At 42.7% G+C, this 22,550-nt stretch overlaps 1 protein-coding gene across 1 annotated transcript in view; it reads left to right on the top strand.

Moving 5' to 3' along the window:
- Positions 1-398: 398 nt before the first annotated feature.
- Positions 399-22,550, top strand: part of SLC27A6 (solute carrier family 27 member 6) — a 66,237-nt gene continuing 44,085 nt past the window's right edge. Inside the window, exons 1-4 of the mRNA XM_060235518.1 lie at positions 399-934; positions 10,419-10,625; positions 19,148-19,306; positions 20,161-20,285. Coding sequence (XP_060091501.1) covers positions 454-934; positions 10,419-10,625; positions 19,148-19,306; positions 20,161-20,285 — 972 coding nt within the window. The 5' untranslated portion in view covers positions 399-453. The remainder of the gene's footprint in view (positions 935-10,418; positions 10,626-19,147; positions 19,307-20,160; positions 20,286-22,550) is intronic.

Below are 22,550 nucleotides of genomic sequence, written 5' to 3'. Positions count from 1 at the left end.
GAAGGGCGGAGTTGAAAGCTCTGACCCTTGATGCAAAAGCAGAGCGAACTTCTTCGTGCCTCCGGTGTCCAGGCAAGCTGCGCGATTCCGGCAAGCGCTGAAAGCAGCTGCCCCTTAGCGTTTCCCGGTGGCTACAAAAGGGAGAAGCAGCTCGCCCTGCTTTGTGTGAGAAACGAGTCTCTCTGAGTGGCTGAAGCTCTGCGAAGCCTTCGCTGGGGGAGGGCAAAGACTGTCTCACGAAGCCCTTTTTCCACCTGTTGCCTTCTGTTGAGCGCTCCAAACCACCCCCCCCCCCCGCGCGCGGACGTTCTTTTCGTTTCTTTGCATTGGTTTGAGTTGCTTCTAGACGGTCTGAGACGCTTTTTCTTATCTCAGGAGAGGCGGTGTGTGTGGGTGGCTGGCTGGGTGAAGACTCGCCACGGTGCCAGGCTCTCTTTTGCTGCAGCTGAACCAATGTTACCCTTCTGGATAGCTGGGGTGGCAGCTGGACTCGCCTCCCTGCACCTCCTGCAGAAGCTCTTCTTCCCTTACTTTTGGGCTGACCTGAAGTTCTTGCTGAAAGTGCTGAAGTATGGGCTGACTGTGGAGACTTACAGACTGCAGGGCAGAATTTGTTCTGTGCTGGACAAGTTTGTGAAGCTGGCTAAAAAGCAGCCCAGTAAACCATTCCTGTTATATGAAGGGAAGGTTTACACCTATGGGTTTGTAGACAAGAGGAGCAACAGGATAGCCCAACTTTTCCTCAAAGAAGGGACACTGAAAAGAGGAGACACAGTAGCCCTGCTGATGAGCAATGAGCCAGATTTCATCCACCTGTGGTTTGGTCTGACCAAGCTGGGCTGTGTTGTGGCTTTCCTCAATTTCAACATCCGCTCCAAGTCCCTCCTGCACTGCCTCAGCAGCTGTGCCTCCAAGATGCTGGTAGTGGGAGCAGGTACTGTATAACTGATCTTGGTATTCCTTCTCCTGTCTCATTTTATTCCTTTCCCCCCCAACATGTCCAACACCTTTCTTGTGCTCCTGATTACCAAGCATGAATTTTTGCTAGGGTTGTATCATTTCAGGCCAGGAATTCTATGTCTGAATACTTCCCAGTGAAAAAGCTCTCTGTAAATAGAAAATACATTCTTGTGGCTGACAGGACTATTGATCTAGTTTTCTGTGTCTAGGGAACTGTTGTTTTTAGATAACTGGAACAGTGAAATGTGTGAACCTGCACTTGCAGCCTGAAGTTCTGCAGCCCTGGGAAAGCTCTGCCATTTTGAAGCCAGCATGGTATAGTGCTTACAGTTTGGACTAGGTAGGATCTGGAAGATGTGGGTACTCACTCTGCCATGGAGGCTAATTGGATTAATTTAGGCCAGTCACTTTCTTTCAGCCTAATCTCCCACAGAGGGTGCAAATTATGATACTGATATGGAAGGGGAAACTTTGTTGTAAATAGCCTTGGGTCCCCATTAGGAATAAAAGTAGGGTGTGGATATTTACATTTCACAATTGAAGATAAACTAGATGATGCTGTATTAACTTCATTCACAAAAATGGCAAGGTGTTCCTGCCAAAGGCTAGATAGAATAGGCAGTATAATTTGCCCATCGATGAAATGATTTTGGGCAACAGAAACAGAGACAACATCCTTAAGATTCCTCATGCATCTGAGCTATTTAACCTATTCTGCAATAAAGTTCTGAAAGGATGATAAATATATTTTTTTACATTTGCAATGTAGATAGAAGATATAATCAATGTTGTTAATTAAATTTCCTAAGTAGACAGACATTTATTCTACTTCTTAATGGTCTCCTTCTCTGAAGTTCAGAACAGGTCTACACATTACCTTAGCAAATGTGTGTGATCCAAAATCTGGTTTTGCCCAAGTAATGTGAATGTGGGGAAAGGGAACATTTGCAAGGGAGAGTTTGCAGATGGGAGAAGGGGCTCTTTAACCTTTCCACCAATTCTACTCAGCATATGAATCCCTGTTTTATTCTGACCTCTGCTGACTGCCTTGTGGTCTGAAAGCTGGTTGTGGAAAGAACATACTAAAATTGGAAGGTATTTGAAGAGAAGAATTAGTAGGCAAGGAAAGATTGAGCCTTTTGACCAGGGGTGTTGTTTTCCTCTCTCTTGCCCCCTTCTGCATCACTGCTTGCTTTGTCAAGCTTGCTCAATCACACAGGAGCTACAGAGCAAAACCTCTATTTTCTCCATTGGCTGAGGCTCCTCCCTTGCGGAGGAGGGTGGAAGGGCAGCTTGCTTTGCCAGTCTCTCTCAGTTGCATAGTAGAGCTACTGAGCCAAGCCTCTCTTCCTTCTATTGCCTGAGGCTCCTCCCCCTCCTGGACCCCTGGGAAAGGAAGGAAAGAGCCAAAACTTCCTTTGCCCAGTTCCCTGGATCCCATGGGAGGAATACAAAGAAAGCACCTTTAAGACCAATGAGTGCTGTTTTAAGCATGTTTTAAGTTTAAATATATATATATATATATATATATATATATATATATATATATATATATATATATATATTTAAACTTAAAACATGCTTAAAACAGCACTCATTGGTCTTAAAGGTGCTTTCTTTGTATTCCTCCCATATATATATTTAATTGTGTTTGTCTGTGTCTTTTATAAAGTTTATATCTCTACTACCTAATCTTAAATAGGAACCCACAAGGCTCAGCCTGATATGGCCTGGCCCATCAAGGTCTCATTTATGTCAGATCCAGCCCTCATAACAAATTAGTTTGACACCCCTGCTCTTGACCATCTTTTCTCTCCTACAGATGGCCCTCAGTTTATCAGGGCTGCAGGACCACCATGTAAGGTGTACCTCAGCTTTGTTTTCTATGTAGGAAATAGTTCATCCTACTCATATCTATTCAATAAGTCGTGATCTTGGGAAAGTGTTTTAGGACTGCATTATCATTCTTTTGAGAACTGGTCAGTATGATCTTCCAGTTCTTCATCGCCTTGCCATATTTACTTCAAAATCTAGATAGCAATATTGAGCCTGTAGGTGTCTAAAACCGTGGAGTCTAGACATTAGTTTAATGTTAATTGGAAGACTTACTGCTTTGTTCCAACTCTCTGTTGTCTGTTGTTTAAAGGCTACTTTAAAAATTATATTAGTTGAGCAAGAAGAACTTACTTGCGTTGCACTTCACATGCCAGGGTTGTCTTGTCTTAGTCTGTTACATTGTTAGCACTTGGTGGCTGCTGTCATCTGGGTAAAAGTTGACTAGATAGGTGGTCCATTGCAGAAGATGCCACAGCCTGATGCCCTTAGCCATTCCCACTGGACTGTGGTTGCTAACTTTTCTCTACTGCCAAAGCAATTTGGTATCTAAATCTCAGAACACTGTGGAAGGAAGCTTTCTACAAGGTTTATAGAAAACCAGCATATGTGCAGTGCAGTGCAGTCCTAAGGAGAGTTACACACATCTAAGTCAACTGAAGTCAGTGCATTCAGAAGAGTGTAACTCTGTTTAGGACTGCACTACTATTTTCCTATGAAGTCCCTGCCTGATGCAAAAGCAGCAAGTATAAATCACCTTCTTGACAACAGATTCTAAGTAAGTTTTCATTGATTAATGTATCAGTTATATGAATCTATAATGTTTTCTAATGACTAATCATTTTAGGCACATTTAGGGTAATGAAGGGTGGAGTATAAATCCAATCTCTTATTCTTGTAAAAAAAATCTTTTCTTTTACTTGATGCAATCCTAATTTCCTATACACTATTCATTTTCATGTTGAAATTGCATTAATCTCACATGCCATTTGTTGGTTAAGGTAAATAGACACGTATCCCTTTTGCCATTCACATGCAAGGTAGAAAGTAACATTCTTTATAGTTATGTGTCCAAATGTAATGAACTAACAGCTAAATCTGCACAATTCTAAATTGTGGACACTGGAACATCACCAGGAAAGTTTAGTCAGTATTTTATATGCATCTCCAACTGAAAGAATCAGGTTGTAGGCAATATGAATGACCTGTACCCTGGGAAGCTACTGTTGTACACGGCAGAGTCCCTTTTCCACCCAATTAAGAGACTCAGCAACCGAGGTGTAAAGAGATAGATATGCAGGTCTTTATTGTTTTCACATTTATGTGGGAAGGAAAACAAACTTTCACCCTTCCTCCATTTTCCTTCAAAGCCATGTTTCCAAAGTCATAGCATTTATACATTTCTGATAACAAAGGCCAATTTACAGATTAGCTACACAGTTCTTCCCTTCTGACATTTTGATTACACTAATTGGTCAAATAAATCATATTTCCAAGCGAGAGATGAATTGATATCACATGGGGTACCCCCAAGTCTAACTTACTTATATCTTACATCTGTGGTTTTCTCCCTTCCTGTTCCTTCCTGTTGTTCTCCTGTGTCGGCACCTGGTCTAGTTCCAGAAAACATGTAAAAAGCACAGCTCCTGCTTTAGTATTGATATGACCTTTGCAGAGTGATATGTTTCCAGAGGTAAGAAGATAGTTTACTTTTTACTGAAAGATGTTTACAGAACAAACTTGTGATAGCATATTTCTGCTAGAGAAGAGGTATCTAATGTGCTTAGCAAAGACTCTAATAGAAGTCATTGTTCTTTGTTCCCAAGACCACTATAACCCATAGGAAAAGGTGCTGTTTCATATACTTTAAGGCAGATTCTGCAAATATAATATTTTGAATGTAATAGTTTAAATGTAACAGTCAAGGGAGGTTAGTACAAATGAGTTTTATGGTCAGAATTAGTGCAAATTTCTCTGGCACTCTGCGCATGGTCTAGTGCAAATCTGAATCTACATTCTACACTACTGCCTGTCAAATTAGTTTGTACAAACCTTGGTAGACCAAAGGTCTCAATAAAAGAAGATTCAACTGTTCATGTGAGATTATCCCCCCCCCACCCCTGCCACAACAGAACAATATGAAGAACAAGGGCATGTAATTACAATTCTGTGAGTTTTGTAGTCCTGGAAGGAATTCCAGGCACAGGAGAGATTTTTCATCTTTAGATCCAATCACTCACAATGATCACCCACCTCAGAATCAAATATTCTTGCTGAACACCTATCATTGTAGCCCTTCTGCTGGATTGCCATGGCTTGCTACTATTAACAACATAAGAAGAGCCCTGCTGGATCAGATTAACTATTCATCTAGTCCAGCATCCTGTCTCATACAGTTACTTGCTTTGAGTCTCTGGAGAGCCAGTTTGGTGTAATGGCTAAGTGCATGGACTCTAATCTGGGAGAACTGGGTTTGATTCCAACTCCTCCATATGCAGCTTCTGAGTGACCTTGGAGAGAGATATTTTCTAAAGAGCAGTTCTCTTACAGCTCTCATCTCCACCAACCTCACAGCGTTTCTGTTGTGGGGAGAGGAAGGGAAAGTGATTTTAAGACACTCTGAAACACTGAGTGAAGGGAGGTGTATAATCCAATTCTTCTCCTTCTCCCCCCTTCTCTGTTATGGATAAAGGTGGGTTATAAATGATGTAAATGTAAATAATTTATAAGCCAGTTTGGTGTAGTGGTTGAGTTTATGGATTTTTATCTGGGAGAACTGGGTTTGATTCCCCACTCTTTCACATGCACCTGCTGATGTTACCTTGAGTCAAGTCACAAGTTCTCACAGAGTTGTTCCTCTCAACAGCAGCTTCTGTCAAAGCTCTCTCAGCTCAACACAGGGTCAGCCTGCCCGCTAGGCAAATTAGGCATTTGTGTAGGGCACCAGCAGGAGGCACTGAATTCAGCCCTTCTCCCTTTCCCTAGGCAAATGCTTCTTTTGCCCCGCTGCCCCTTTCCGCCATGCCTCCTCCTTCCTCCCGTCCCCAACATTACAGTGCCTGAGGAGTGGTTGAGTGCCGTGCTTCCTGGGCTTTTTAAAGCCTCCCGCTGATCAGCTGATCGATGGGTAAAAGGGCGCTGGAGGCTCATGGCTCCTATGCCAGCTCTCCGACATGCTCATAATCAATGCAGGGTTGAACCTGGGGGCAACAGCAGGAAGGATGAGCGAGCCGCCTAAAGAGTGGCTGCCACTGCTACCTCCCCCCCTTCCTTTCCATATGATCCAGGAAGGAAGGGGGAGAGGAGGCAGCAGCGGCTGTCTTTTGGTGGTTTACTTGTCCTTCCTACTGCTGCTGCCCCCAAGCTCAACCCTACACTGATCGTGAGTGTGCCGGAGGGTCAGCATAGTAGGTGCGAACCCCTGGCACCCTTTTACCCACTGATCAGCTAATCAACGGGGGGATCTTTAAAGAGCCTGGGAAGCATGGCACTCAACTGCCCCTTCCTGGGCATTGAAATGGCAGGGAAGGGAGAGAGGAGAAGGTGCAGTGGAGAAAGGCAGCGCAGCAGCACCATGCAGGGGGGCAGTGGGCGGCGTGTCTGCCTGGGATGCCATGTGCCCTAGGGCCGGCCTTGCTTCACCTACCTCACAGGGTAGTGGGGAGGGGAAGGAAAAGCAGATTGTAAGCCTCTCTGAGACTCCTTTGGGTAATGAAGGGTGGGGTATAAATCCAATCTCTTATTCTTCTAAAAAATAATAAATATAGCTGAAAATGGCAAGCAGTTAAAAAGAAAGGCTGGTTGGTGGGTGTGCAGGAAAGAAAGATACATGGAGAGGTGAGGATATGGGGACTGCCAGGAGGAGGGAAAGAGGAAATAGTGTGGGGAAGGGGGTGCAGGGGAAAATGAGGTGCCCCCTGCAGGTCCTTGTGGGTTCCCCACTGTGTAATTGCACCCAGTCCAGCATCTGGCACCATGCAACTGGGCCATAATTTTCCAGACAGAGGTTGACGGGGAGGGAAACTTGAAACCAGGAGAGCAGATAAAGGTAGGTTGGGTGGTGGACTGGAAAAGGAGGAAATAGGAAAACAGGAGAGGCTTTCAAGGAAGGGGATGGGAAACTTCACATACTTGTAGATGCCTATTTACCAGAACCCTCTGAAACAGAGGCTCAGCAGTCAGAGACAATACAATCGAAGTATTTATTGAATGATTATCAGGAGCAGAGTTGACAACTCTGTTTATTTAGCAAAGTTTTGTAGTTTTGAAAGTTCTATTTACAGGCTATCCATATCGCTACAAGCCCATAATAGGTAGAGGTGGTAGTCAAACAACTTTCTGCTATACAGCTTGTAACTGCATAGTGGCCAGACTAGAACAAGATATTTGGCAACCACCCACCAGAGCAGCTAGATGTACACATTGCGGCATTTTTGGAGATATTGGAGGCTAAGAAATTGTCAGTGCAAAACTGTAATTAGAATTCATCCTTTTTGCTATTCCTGTTTAGGGAGGTGGAGCTTTCTGGAAACTGGCAAAAGAGATAACAAGGGCAACAGTAACAAGTAATGTTCTGTAGTTGCAATAGACAGTCAGTGAGCTCAAGTGCTCTGCAGATGGTGTGGATTTGAAAGCATGGCACCAACAAGGCACTCTTTCAGAATATCAAATAGCCATAGTACTCCCCAGTGCAGTGCAACGTCATCCATTTATGGCCTCTTGTGCCAGGGTGGCATTGGCAGGACACGATGCTTGTCTGTCTCCCAAGTTATGTGGGCATGGGGCTTAGCTGCCATTTAAACATTTTACAAATTAATTTTAGGACTGTATTGTGAGATAGTTTCCTACTTGCAAGTTCACTTTCATGAAGAATTTTTTTTCTTGTGCAAAGTAATGTTTAGTGTTAGGGGTCAACATCATTTAGCTCAATGCTTCAAAGGTAATCCATTCTTATCTTTCTATTTGCATTTTCCTGAGATAGATAAGAATAAAGCTTAGTGCACAAATGTGCAGAAAGGTTATGTGATTTTTAAAAAAAATTATCAGGTGTTATGATTTTATTTGAAAAATTCAGTTTGGTAAATATTGAACCTTGCATAAATTATTGAAATTAGCTTTGTAGGTTGAAGTGTTGGGCATGTAGCACTCTAAAACAGATTTTGAAACAAAAATATAAACTGATGACATCTGGAGTTGTACTGTTAGAACTTTATGGTTTAATTTTATGATTTAAAAACCTCAGTCCTTTCTTTTGAAAATGGTATTTGCCAGCGTGTTACCAGATGACCATGACTGGATTAAATTAAAGGATTATGGAAGGAAGGATTTCAGTTGAAGAAATTTATATTATAGCATTAAGGAGATTGAATGTTTGTACTGTAAGGCTATGGTTGCCAGGTCCAACTCAGAAAATACCTGGGGACTTTGGGGCTGGAGAAGGAGCCTTTCCTGTCCCTAAAACAAACAAAAACATAACAGTACAGTTCCCCTGAATACAGTCTTCATTTCCTTGTCCCTCAGCAGCTGGCAGCATTTCTACTAAATTAAAGTGAACATACCCACACACACTCACAAAACGGCCAAAATAAATGCAATTTGCAAGCACACACTTTTGTGATCTCACTGGGGCAATTCACTCATCTGCTGCATTTCCACCAACTTCTTCAGACTAACACAAGAAATGAAAGGTTCTTGTGTACTCTTTACTATGCAAATGACTTCTGAAAGGAATGTAAAATAAATGGAGGGGCTGGGCTCTCTTCTAGGGTTGCCAAGTCCAATTCAAGAAATATCTGGGGACTTTGGGGGTGGAGCCAGGAGACTTTGGGGGTGGAGCCAGGAGACATTGGGGCGGAGCCGAGAGCAAGGGTGTGACAAGCATAATTGAACTTAAAGGGAGTTATGGCCATCACATTTAAAGGGATGGCACGCCTTTTCAAATGCCTTTCTTCCATAGGAAATAATGAAGAATAGGGGCACCATATTTTGGGGCTCATAGAATTGGACCCCCCCTGGTCCAATCGTTTTGAAACTTGGGGGGTATTTTGGGGAGAGGCACTAGATGCTATACTAAAAATCTGGTGCCTCTACCTCAAAAATAGCCCCCCCCGGAGCTCCCAATACCCGCAGATCAATTCCCCATTATTCCCTATGGGAATCGTTCTCCATAGGGAATAATAGAGTGTCCAGTAGACATTTCCCTCCCCCCCACACACTTTCTAAAGCAGGGGAAGGGCCTCCAAACCAGGGAATCCCCTGCCCCCTCCCTCTCTCACACACACAAATACTTACTGGGTCTTGTTCCTCCCTCTCTCACACACACAAATACTTACTGGGTCTTGTTCCTGCAGAACTTTACTCGCTCTGAAAACGAACGCAAAAGAAAGGAAGGGGCCGTTCTCTGAGGAAACTGTCACTGCTCCTTTCCCATGAAGCCCTTCCTGTTCCCTACTTCCTGCTCAGCCTTAAAGGCACACATTTTAAAAACTGTTTGCAGGTTTCTAAACCTGCAGGAGCTCTAAATCTGCAGAATGACTGTGCGGGTGGGGCTTCCCCCGCCGGCCAGCTGGCTGGGGGCGGGGAGAAGCCTGTCAAAAGGGGGATCCCCCGCTGGGACCTGGGGATTGGGAAGCGTACTCTCTTCCCTTCTCACAGCTTCACAGACTCACTGAGAACACATGGCTCTGCTGGCTCACCTTGCCCCCATTAAGCCTTGCTCCTACTGAAATTTAAAGGCACACAAACCTTCCAAGCTTCTTCTATGTTTCTAAACTTCTTCTAAGCCTTCTGAGGTGGAAAGGCACATCATGGTTGTTGGGTTGGGGCTTCCCCCCACCAGCTACCTGGTTGGTGGTGGGGAGGAGCCTGCAAAACAGGAGGATCCCCTACTGGAACTTGGGGACTGACAAGCCTATAAGCAGGCAAAAGTAATTTTATTTAACAAATGAAACATTTTCTGAAAGGTAAATATTTAAATAGTTTAGAAAGTGATACAATTTGGCATATAGTAACTGCCTTGAGATATTAAGGCATCTCTCCAAGAGAATGGGAGCAGCTGTGATGTTCTTTTAGGAACTAACAGTGTAATCATAAAATGAGTTACATCTTTCTAAACCCATTGACTATAATGGATTTACAAAGGTGTAACCCTGTTTAGAATTGCATGAAACTGTATAAACCGCATTTAGGAGACATGAAAGTGAGGTAATTTTGCACTAAGAATTTGGATATGAATACCATTCTTATAGCCTTACTGAACAAATGTATGCCTGTGAGAAATATATAAAAGGCCTGGATATAGACTGTATTGTCACACTCGGTAACAGCAGCAATAACAGCAACAAGTGGGTCTTTACTGCTGAGGTGACAGGGCTCTGATGAGGAAAGTGGGCTTAATTTTCTATGGCTCCCTTTGAATTCTGCTGTACAAAACCCACCTGGGACATGTTTGAATGGGGCAAAATTAGGCAGTTACTTCACTGTGGACCACCAGTGTCTGGATTAGAGCATATTTTTTCTGCAATATATTATCCTTCTTTGGCATCCTTCCCTTCACTAGGATGTGAGAAGCATTTTGCAATTACACCATTTGATTCTAACTATATTGTAATATTATTATTTTAAAGATATGCTTGGGACCTTAGAAGAAATTCTTCCTAGCCTCCAAGATGATATTAAAATATGGTTGATGACAAAAGAAACCACTTTGCCGCATGTTGACACCATTTTAGACAAGCTGGATGATGTCTCTGATGATCCTGTACCAGATAATCTCCGTATTGCTAAGAGTCTAAAAGATCCTCTCCTCTACATATTTACTTCAGGAACAACAGGTACAGCATTTGACTAAATGACATGGGTTTGGAATGTACAGACTATTAGTTAAGCAGAAGGAGATGTTCTGCTGTTAATGTTTACTGAGAGGCCTGTACGTGTGTGTGTGTGTGATGTACAGGAAAGGGAATAAAACCATGTCTATTGATGTTATCCATGAATGATCAGTGTGAATTAGGGATACCAGGCTCCAGGTGGGACCTGGGAATCCCCTGGAATTACAGCTCATTACAGACTACAGAGATCTGGAGAAAATGGATGCTTTGGAGGGTGGACTCTAAGGCATTTTACCCCTCTCTCCAGGCTCTCACTCCAAATCTCCAAGAATTTCCCAGCCTGGTTCTTGCAACCCTATCCTCTTATTCCCCACCAGTGGCCAGGGAATTCCTGGCAATCCTATTGTGAATAGAGCCTACAAATCATGCTGAACATGAATGAATGAACGAACGAACGAACAAACTTTTTATTACGGTCATAGACCAATGTAAAAACTATAACACATCATGTAAAAAAACCCTCCTAAAATACATAAAATACAATAAAATACATAAAACTTTTCCGCACCTATACAGGTCGGGGATAACTAAAATATAATTTAACCAATTTTAAAATCCTGAATCAGTTCAAATTAATATAAAATCCTTTAAATCCGAATATATAAAATCGTTTATAACCTAAAATTCAGACAGATCATACAAAACCTACAATTTCTTGTTTCTTAGTATGGAACTTCACAAGGTAATGGCAGAATTTAGCTATCTGTCTAAAGATAAATGGACTTGCATCCACCAAAAGTTTCTCCAAACACGCCCAGTCCACATCTGCTATTGGTCTGACTACAAACAGGGAAACAAACCTGTCCCTATATGCTTGGTGGAATGGGCATCGAAAAAACATATGAATCATCGACTCCACCTCTCCCATAGCACAAGAACAGCGTCGATCTTCGTACGGAACTTTTCTATATTTCCCTTCTAACACTTTTGAGGGCATGGCTGCGCATCGAGCCAATGTAAAGGCTCTTCTGTGAGCTGATACCTCCAAATAAGAAAAGTACTTGGCCATCCTCATAACATATTTGGTCTCGGTAGACGCCAAGAAAGAAGGGGCCTGTTCTAGATCCCTTTGTCTCTCTATATCACAGATTCTTTGTTTGATAATACTTTTTGCTTTGGCATTACTCTGCATCAAGAGGTTTTCAAGTGAGAATCCTATACTTCCCAAATTGCTTTCAACCAATTGCAGCCACCTTGGCCTATAGAGGTCTTGAGTTATTAGAGGAAAGAGGCCTTTTTTGTTTGTATAGATTCTTAGCCATTGGTATGCCGAAGGCAACATAATTCTGGCCTCATTTGCCCAGTTTCTAGTCACAAAAGAGCATTTGGCACACCTGGCGAGAGCTGCAAGATGTTACGGAGAAATTTAGAATGCACTTTCTCAAGAGCCTGTAATTTTTTAGCCGAGATGCCCAGGTTAATACCATAGAGCAGTTGTGTTAAAACTTTATATTGGAACAGTTTCAGTGCTGCCGGAACATAAAAGCCCCCCTTAGAACGAAAAAATCTCAGGATAGCATACATTGTTTTCTCAGCTTTCTCCACCCTCATATTACAATGTTCAGAATAGGCTCCTGTATCCTGAATTATCATTCCCAAATAAGTAAATTTTGTTACTTCTATTTTCTCCCCTTTCATAGTCCAATACCTCTTCTGGGCTTTTTTACCAAATGCCATCACTTTTGTTTTTTCAAAAATTATTACCAAACGTTCGATTTCACAATACTTAACAAAGCTGTCTAATGCCCTCTGCTGAACATGTATATAAGGGATATTTAGCTTGTAGACATGTTCCTACTTTTACATGTACATTCATTCTTAAAGTCTGTACACTGCCATTTCATGGAAAGCACTGAAGCTGCAAGACAGGAATAATCTGTTTCTAAGGATAACTGGATCTCTTTTCTGCTTGACCTAGATAGCATTGATTTTTCTTTCTTCAAAAGTCAGTGTTTAAATTATTAAATAAATAATGTCTTGCAAAGTGCTTCACTTAGCTTCACAAAGTTTACATTCTCCTTTCTAAATATGTTATATATATGTTAGGAAACATTTCATCTCTAAAAGGGTACTGTGGAGAAAGAAAATAATGTTAAGTTACCAACTAGCCCTTTAGTTTTGAAACAGATGGCTCAATTTATTGCCATTGGCACAGATTCTAAGTTAAGACTGTTATTTTGTTATTTGAAATACTTCTTGCCAGAGTACAGAAAATAAGCACAATTTTGTTATGATAGAGGTTGTGGGTGCAACATCTGCACACAATACTTTATATTGGGACCAAAAGTGAGAAAAAACAGTGTGCAAACTTTTGAGTTTTCTGAACTCTTTGTCAGACTGGATGTTCAAAATAGAGGAGGTGGGAGAAAAAACATTTTTCCAGGCCACTGTATTAAGGTCTCCTTATTTTTATCCTGTAGGATAGTTATCCTTCAATGAACACAGGGTGATGTCCTTATCAAAAGTATTCTGTGACTGAAAAGTGGGGGGATGGGATGGATTGTTATGATAGTTATTTCTCATTTACCTGAAAGCCACATTAATAGTGGCTCATCTCTAAAATGTTATTTTTTTAACTATTAGTTTCCCAGCATTATTAAGTTATAATTAACTTTTAAATATCATGTAAGATTGATTGTCCTGTTTGTTAGAACTGGTCTTATATTTTGATTAAAATAAGTCTTTTTGATGTTTCTGCGACATATGAACAGTTTTTTGCCAGGGTTTTCCTTCTTTACTGACATGTTTGATTCCAGAAGCTTTCTTAGTTCCTTTCCTACCAGTATCTCCGAATCCATTTTAGAGCTGTAATAGAGCATGTACATGCAGATAATATTGAAATAAATGGATAATATTAAAGTAAATGTACATAATATTGAAATAAATGGGATGAGTGCTTCTTTCTTAAATTGTGCATATATCAGTAGAATTTAGACAAGCATCCTTAGAATCAGTAAAAATCAGTATAAGATCAAAAATAGATAAAAAGTAAAAAGTAGGAATTTTACATAATCCTGTATTTGTTCATAATAACTAATTTAAAGGAGTGCAATTTTAAAATTTCCATTACCATTCATTGAGGCTGAATATTTAAGATGCCTGAATGTTAACATAAGACCCTGGGCAATTTAAAATGATATAGATAGGGATAATTTTGTAGAAAGATAGGCAGTGGAGCTTATCCAGGGATTGTTATGCAGCTGCACCTACTATTCAATGGACAAGGAGGTGGAACTCTCAGAAAGGTTCAGCTCCCACTGAATCTGAGGCCTGGATACAGGTAACAACTCTATTGAAGAACTATTTTTAGATTAAGGAATGTTCATTGCATTTAACTGATTTGTATACAGGAATTCCATGTTGATCAAATACTGTTTTAAGTAAAATAAGTTGCATTTGTTGGTAGATGAAGACAGACATAATATTTAAAAAAAATATTCAGGGAATGTAGCAAAGAATGATTCGAGAGTCAGTCTGTCTTCAGGCCGCAATCATGAGCTGACCTGCTAGGGTCTTCCTCTAGCCTTTTATTGAGTCATACAAGATAATCATGAATCATTGTCTGAGGTGGATAGCTGACATGTACAAAACTGTTTGGTCAGAGCATGGTATGTGCTCGAGCGCAGAGACCAATAATCATGTTTACTGAGATTAACATTTCTCCCTGGGCATGAACAAAGTTCGCTGTACCTGGTTCCCTATTAACCTCTCAGGTGTGCCTGAGAGATCAAGGAGCAAGGTAGAGCCACTACAAGGGAAGTAGTGTAGTGGTACATTTTAAAGTGCAGCCTCTCTCCCAAAACCATACCCCTATTTCTGTCCTCTGTGCTGTATATAAGACTGCACAATGAAAAAAAACCCTGAGCTTCAGATTTCTTCCCTTAATCAGGATTTTTTTTTTGAATAAGTGGTAAATACAAGCCTGTTATGTCCCAGATGGAGCTCAAGTAGATGCATCTTGAAAACTCAACACCTCTTACTTCAGAAGATTAACACTGATGTGAAATCCAGAAATCATTCAAATCCAGTAAGCTGAAGCATCCTATGTGGTGTTTCAGTTATAGCAGATAAATGACTGATTAGAAAATAATTAGTTTGATTCAGTCATTAACATACTAGACAACTTTAGGCAAGCCACTCTTGATATGTAGAGAGAATTTACAAATATTGCAGCATGAGAATATGTCCTGCTATATCAGACTAAGGGTCCATCCAGTCCAGCCTCCTCTTACACACAGTGGTGAACTAGATGTCTCCAGGAAATCTGCAAGCAGGGGGAAAAGGCAGCAGCACCCTTTGCTGCTGTCCCTTCCCCAGCAAGCGGTGTGTATTGAGCTCTTGTGTAATCCTGATGCATAGCCACTGCAGATGTGGTATGAAAGATTCTGGATTAAGATCGTTCACTGGTTTTAACCATAAGTAGTGGCTTTGCAAATGTATTGAATTGAGGAAAGAAATATGTAATCTTTGCTTCCTATGCTCCATTTAGTATTTAAATCACTTATCCCACTTTAAAGCTATAATTGCCTCTGCAAAAGCAAAAAGATGGTTACATGTTGAATATCTGTCCTTTTGCAGATCTAATTGCAAATTCTGTGTGTCTCTGTGTGAGAGCTATTTAAATGGGGGGGGGGGCATGGAAAGAAAGAGGTAAACACCCTCTCACATGATACTTCCTTGATCTTCAGAGAGGCTGCATTAGTTTTAAAAGGGAAAAGGAAAGGTCCCCTGTGCAAGCACCAGTCATTTCCGACTCTGGGGTGATGTTACTTTCACATTTTCACAGCAGACTTTTTACAGGGTGGTTTGCCATTGCCTTCCCCACTCATCTACACTTCCCCCCCCCCCCCCCAGCAAGCTGGATACTCATTTTACCGACCTTGGAAGGATGGAAGGCTGAGTCAACCTTGAGCTGGCTACCTGAAAACCCACCGGAGATTGAACTCAGGTCGTGAGCAGAGTTTAGGATTGCAGTACTGCACCTTTAACACTCTGCACCATGGGCCTCTTTCTAGTTTTAAAAGAGAGAGATCTAATGTTGTCAGTCTGGGTTGGGAAATACCTGGAGATTTTGGGGGTGGAGCCTGAGGACAACAGAGTCTTGGGAAGGAAGAGTGAAAAGTACTGAGTTTGATGAATGAGGATGCTGGTGAAAGAGTGATTTCAGTTCTTTATTTAGTGATTACACCATTGCCAGAGAGAAACTGAATTTATATACATGCAAATAATCCCACCCCAAATCCAACACACGTAACTATAGGTACAAGGGCTAGCCTAATGACTCCTGATTGGCCTCTTCCCAGAGTCCAGGTGGCTATTGTTATGAAGCTTCAAACTCAGCAAAGTCTCTGGTAAAACCTTAAGGCAAGTTCCTGTCCCAGTACATAACAGAGAGACTTCACTGGGGTATAATGCCATAGAGTCCAATTTCCAAAGGGAACATTTTCTCCAAGTGAATGGATCTGTTACCTGGAGATCAGTTGTAATCCTGGGAGATCTCCAGTCCTGGCAATCATAGCAGAGATCCTAATTATGGATTTCTTGCTTCACATGTAGGTTGTCCCTCAGGGGTAGTTCACCCAGGGCTGGCGCATGGGAGTTGGTGGGGTAGGCAGCTGCCTGGGGCCCCCTTACTCCCCCATGCCTGCACAGAGCACACCTCCGAGCCTGCCTTGAAGGCAGGATTGAAGGAGCGCTGCACAGTGCACTATGGTCTTCGGAGGCTTCCTTGGAAGGCTCCGAAAAGTGCACTGTTCTAGTGGCGCCCTTCTGCTTTTGGGTTGAAAATGGCTGTGCGGTGCCTTCAGAAGGTGCTGCTTGGCCGCTTTCAACCCAAAAGCATCCAAGTGCCACTAAAACAGTGTGCTCTTCAGAGGCTCTTGAACCTTTCTGATGCCCCTCCTCCCCACCTACCTTATTTATTTTATATTATTATTACCTTAGTCTTATTTTCCACCCTCTCCGCAAGTGGACTCAGGGCGGCTGACAACCAATTCAAAAACATTTACATTTACAATTTAAAAACGATAAAAGAACAATTTTAAATTCATTTTAAGGTGCTGTCTCAACTTCAATATAGGCGGGATCTTTCTTTTTTATGGCAGTGATCCTATAATGATCATAGTTCCTCAGCAGTGTAGGGTGGCAGACAGTCCTCTCCCAATTTAGGTGTTGAAGGCCTGTTGAAATAATTCAGTCTTGCAGGCCCTGCAAAATTCAGAAGAATCCTGCAGGGCCCTTATGGCCTCCATGAGGGCATTCCACATTTCTGGTGTTGCCACTGAGAAGGCCCTAGCCCATGTAGAACACAGTCTGGACTCCCTTGGTTCGGGGATGGATAGTAGGTTTTGTGTCCCTGAATGCAGTGATCTCTGGGGAACATATGGAGAAAGGCGGTCCCGTAGATAGGCAGACCCTCAACCATATAGGGCTTTAAAGGCCAAAACCAACACCTTCAAGTGGACTTGGAACACAATAGGCAGCCAATGCAGCTCTTTCAGCACTGGTTGAATGTGCTCTCATCGAGGGAGTTCCACTAACAACTGTGCTGCAGTGTTCTGCACTAGCTGCAGTTTTTGAGTCAGGGTCAAGAGCAGCCCCATGTAGAAAGTGCTACAGTGGTCTGTTCTCGAGGTGACCGTAGCATGAATCACCATTGCTAAATCATTATGCTCCATAAAAGGGGTCAACCGCCATGCCTGCCAAAGATGAAATAGGTTGGATTTGGTAGTGGCTGCTACCTGGGCCTCCATTGCCAGAGAGGACTCCAGGAGCACTCCCAAACTCTTGACATTAGGGGCCGGTATTAGTGGCACCCCGTCAAGAGTTGGCAAAAGGATCTCCCTTCCTGGGCCACCCTGGCTCAGATAGAGAACCTTCATCTTCATCAAATTCAGCTTCAGCCGACTCAGCCTGAGCCAAGATACTATGGCTTGGAGAGCCAGGTCTAGGATATCCCTGGTACAGTTTGACTGGCCACCCATCAACAGATACAGCTGGGTGTCATCTGCATATTGGTGACATCCCAGCCCATACCTCCTGACAATATGGGCAAGGGGGTGCATATAGATGTTAAATAACATCAGGGACAGAATCGCACCCTGTGGCACACCACATGTAAGTGGATGCCTTCGGGATGATTCTTCCCCTATCACCACCACCCTGACAAGGTCCACTGAATATTAGGTGCAACTGTATAACAATCCCTGATTAGGAGAGTGGGCAGCCAGCCACCAGGAACTTTGCCACACCCCCAGCAGCCCTCATTAACTCCTGGAGAAGCCCACACTACCTTTTCTCCACTTCTTATGTGATTTTAGGTGGTGGGTGGTTTGCTGGCCTTTTGACTGTGAGGTGTGTGTGGCCAAGGAGAGCCCCAGGCGAGCAAGGCCTGCTTGGGCTGGCTGAATCTCTAGCCAGCCCAAGCAGGCCTTGCTCGCCTGAGGCTCTCCTTTCTTGCATTGGGTTGCTTTTGGCTGGTGGGGGGTAGCATATGCTAATGAGTTGTGCTAATGAGCTCCATCTCCCATTTTTCTACAAAATGATCCCTTCACAGAACTATTTTTTCAGAGCACACCCTTGAAGAGGTCTATTTTAATTGGTGATGATTCTTCCAAATCAGCCTTACTGCTTTAGTAATATTATATCTGTCTTCATCCTTTGGGTACTTTTTATGCCAGCATTATGAGTTGTATTGGTTTGTTTTACAGCCTAGCAATAACCAGTCTAGGAAATGTTCCCTAACATTTCTGCATTAATTTCAATGAGTATGATCAGGGCTTTTCCCCCCCCCTCAGTCAGCTATCTTCTAGATCACCTCAGAACTGTAGACAGAAAATGTAATGATTAGTGGTTGAGATCCAGTAGTTCAGCCCTTGGTACTCTGATTGGTTCAGTGAACAAAGGAAGTATGCTAATGCAGTCATTGTTAGATATAAAGTTCAGTTAGTTTTTCCAGTTCCCTTCTTACCCTGCTGAGTTTGCTATCTCAAAGTTATTAATCAAGAATGAAATTTCTTCCTATCTCTTGTGCAAAGTACTTTCCAAGGAAGGGATGAGATTGATCAAATTTGGGCCACGGCCTTATGAGTTGAGGCATTATAGAACTGGCAGCCTTCTGAGATACAACTTCGTAGGCCATGTACACACAATACAAGGACTGGCTTGGACCCAATGGCAAGGTTTCCAAGGAGCAGCATTTCAGGTGCCATTTTGGATTGCAATGGAAGGGGGAGGCAAGGAAGTATTGCTCTGAAGGCAGAAATCCTCCATTGGATCCAAGCCAGTTTTCTTAAAAGAGTAGATTAAAAGGGTTAGCTATTAAAAAAGCACATTTTAAAAAACACATTAAACAACTTAATTTATACAAATGACATTATCTATGGATACACATATGTGAAAAGTTAGCCACTAATATCAAATAATTAATCAGTTTTTGTGTGTACCTGTGTGTGTGTCCATTTCAGGTTTGCCAAAGGCAGCAGTCATCAGTCACATGCAGGTCCTAAAAGGTGCTGCTGGATTATGGGCATTTGGTGCAACTCCAGATGACATCATTTATATAACTCTTCCTCTTTACCACAGTGCAGCTTCTCTCCTTGGCATTGGTGGATGTATTGAATTGGGTAGGTTGAACAATCTAACAATATTGATGGAAAGTGTATGTTATGGAACTGCCATTTTATGGAACTGCCCAGCTCACCCACTAGGCAATCTAGGAGGTTGCCTAGGGTGCCAGGAAGAGGGGAGCTGAATTGGGCTCCCCCCCTCCTGGTGCCCAAAACAACCACCTAGTTTGCCTGCCTGCCTGCCACCACCAGACCCCACCCTTTCCTTCCCTTCCGCCGCTCTTCCCCACCCCAGCTCACCACGCCAATTCTGGGCCCTACCAGCGAGGCAGCTGCATGTTTTTTTGAATGCAGCGCTGCAAGAGGCTTCTCCCCCCTCCTTTGGAAGTGAGGGGGAGTGAAGACTCCTGCAGTGCTGCATTAGAAAAACATGCAGCTGCCTCGCTGGTAGGGCTCAGAATTGGCGTAGTGAGCTGGGGTGGGGAAGAGCGGCAGAAGGGAAGGAAAGGGTGGGGTCTGGTGGTGGCAGGCAGGCAGGGTTCAGTGTCATCATGGCAAGTGGGGGAGAGGAGGAGGGCAGCAGCGGTGGCAGTTGGGGCGCATGTGAGACAGAGCATGGTGGGGTGGGCGCTGGATAGGGAGCCTGCCTGGAGTGCCATGCACCCCAGGGCCAGCACTGGGAACAGCATTATGGCAGATGAAGAATTTCAATAGGCTATATAATTATATTCATTATTAGATTACTTAGCATAAGCATTAAAAATTCTAATTACCATAGAACAAAAATATAAGAACAAAAAATCCCCCCTGTAAGCTGCCTTTCAGATCTACTTCTGTTCTCTTTTGAAGTGCTTGCTATACATTAGGCAAGCTAGATAATTAATGATAAAAGTATGGCTTTATTTTTTAAGGTGCAACATGTGTTCTAAGAAAGAAATTTTCAGCCAGTCAATTCTGGAGTGATTGCAAAAAATATAATGTTACTGTTATTCAGTACATTGGGGAACTGTGTCGTTACCTCTGCAAACAACCTGTGGTAAGTTTAAACAAAATTATATATCATGCAGAATTGAAGGTTCTTTGCTAAACTATAAATATATTTAGTTTCTTCATTGTCATTAAAAAGTGGTTGTGAGTGTTTATTAAAAAGCAACATTTTATTCTCCATAGTAAGCTTCTTCATGAGAACCTTTGATATGAACCAGAACTTGTGTCCCCTGGGAGTTTAAGTAGCCATAACAGCCATTCAGAATATTCAAATTTACAATTCAAAAGACTGGGAAAGTTTTATTTGGGGTTCTTGGACATTCATAAGCAACAGTCATTTCTATGTCTTATGAGTTCCTGGCAGTCCAGGAACATACTGCACACTGCTGTTAGTTGTACTGGAGAACCCAATTGCAGGAGTGGACTGCATTTTTATGATGTAATGCAGTCATTAAGAGGGAAGGCAGCCTGATCTTGTCATACTTCAGAAGCTAAGCAGGGTCAATACTCTGAAGGGAGGCCACCAAGAAAGACTCTGTGGAGTAAGGCAATAGCAAACCTGCTTCTCACTCACCTTGAAAGCACCCCCCCTCTCTCACTCACTCACACAGAGTAGTCATTTAATATAATGGCCAGCTAATTCAGCCATAGGAAATTGAAACCTTAGTAAAAAAAAGGTAAGCCAGAGATGAGTCAACCAGAAACAGTCAGCACTACCATTATTATTTGCTGCAGCTTGGTCTCACGTAACAGCACCAACAAATCTCAGGAAAGCTCAAACCTATAACTAAAGGAACCCATTGCAATGATGCCCTAATGCTTGACACATCTACCATTATTTGGAAGCCTGCCTGGGGACAGGGACTTGGCTGTTTCTGAAGGCTGCAGAAGAGGAGGTCATCACAATGAAGAAGGCTATGAAATCGCTACTGACTCATTAGCTGAGTAGCAGTTAAGGAGAGAGGCAAGGTGATGCCATAGACATAGTGGAGAAAGGTATCCAGCCTCACAAGAGTAGTTCTCTCAGGGCTTCTACTTTCCCACAAGAGCAGGCACAGCTTCCTGTGTTCTCTTAAAAGGACTGGGATATTGGTAATGAGGACACACATGCAGGATGTGGGTCAGTGAAAGGAGGACTACAGCAACACCCCTTTCAAGGAGAATCAGGACTGATCGGTGGTTGTGATTGTCATTCCAGGGCATGCACAGACATCCTGTCCCCTCAACAAACTTTCATTTTGAGGACTCTTACCATACACACCTTCTCTCTGTGCCTCAGGACATCTCTTCTTCCTAGCCCAGGGGTGTCAAACATGCAGCCCAGGAGCTGAATCAGACCCCTCAGAGGGCTGCTATCAGCCCCCCCCCTCCGAGCAACTGGCTGTCATCTGCTTCCTTCTCCCTCTCTCTTGCTTCCTTCTGCATAACAGCTTGCTTTGCAAGGCTTGCTCAATCACACAGGAGATACAGAGCAAAACCTCAATTTTCTCCATTGGTTGAGGCTCCTCCCTTGGGGAGGAAGGAGTGGGGGAGAGCTTGCTTTGCAAGGCTCATTCAATTGCACTGCAGAGCTATTGAGCCAAGCCTCTCTTCCTTCTATTCACTGAGGCCCCTCCGCCTCCTATTCCCCTGGGGAAGGAAGGAAGGAGCCAGAGCTCCCCTTGCCCAGTTCCCTGGATCCCATGGGAAAGATACAAAGAAAGCACCTTTAAGACCAATGGGTGCTAATGGTTTAAGCACATTTTATTTTGAGGGTTTTTTTTTTTAAATCTTTGTCTTTATAAACTTTATAAAGGACATCTTGTCTGTGTCCTTTATAAAGTTTATATCTGCTACCTAATCTTAAATAAGTACATATATGGCCCGACCCAACATGACTCAGCCCAACAAGGTCTCATGTCAGATTTGACCCTCATAAATGAGTTTGACACCCGTCTTAGCCAATCTGCAAAAATCAAACTTTTGTGTCTATTATTCAAGTCCCATAACAAAAACTGCCTTTACCCTTCTTCCTCATGCTCAGTATGGGATTAAGGTTGCTTCTTTCCTTTCAGTCTGCTCCACATGATCTACCCTCTGGACTTTTCGTGAGTTTATTACCTGAAATTCTTCCCGGATTCTCTTTTCTGACCTTTGAGTTGGTATTGGTTCAAGGTCTGGCTGGATATTTGGACTCTATAATATAGGCCATCTCAGACAACATTCCAATGTAGAAAGGGATAAAATCTTCTTCCAACCCCCTTGCTGTTTTTCCTCACCCCCCCCCCCTTTGATTTCTGAGATATATACTGTCAGTAAATATTGTGAGAATGCT

The sequence above is a fragment of the Heteronotia binoei genome, chromosome 4 (assembly GCF_032191835.1).
Source record: "Heteronotia binoei isolate CCM8104 ecotype False Entrance Well chromosome 4, APGP_CSIRO_Hbin_v1, whole genome shotgun sequence".
In the NCBI taxonomy this organism is placed as follows: Eukaryota; Metazoa; Chordata; class Lepidosauria; order Squamata; family Gekkonidae; genus Heteronotia; species Heteronotia binoei.
This window is presented reverse-complemented; position numbering and strand designations above follow the sequence as displayed.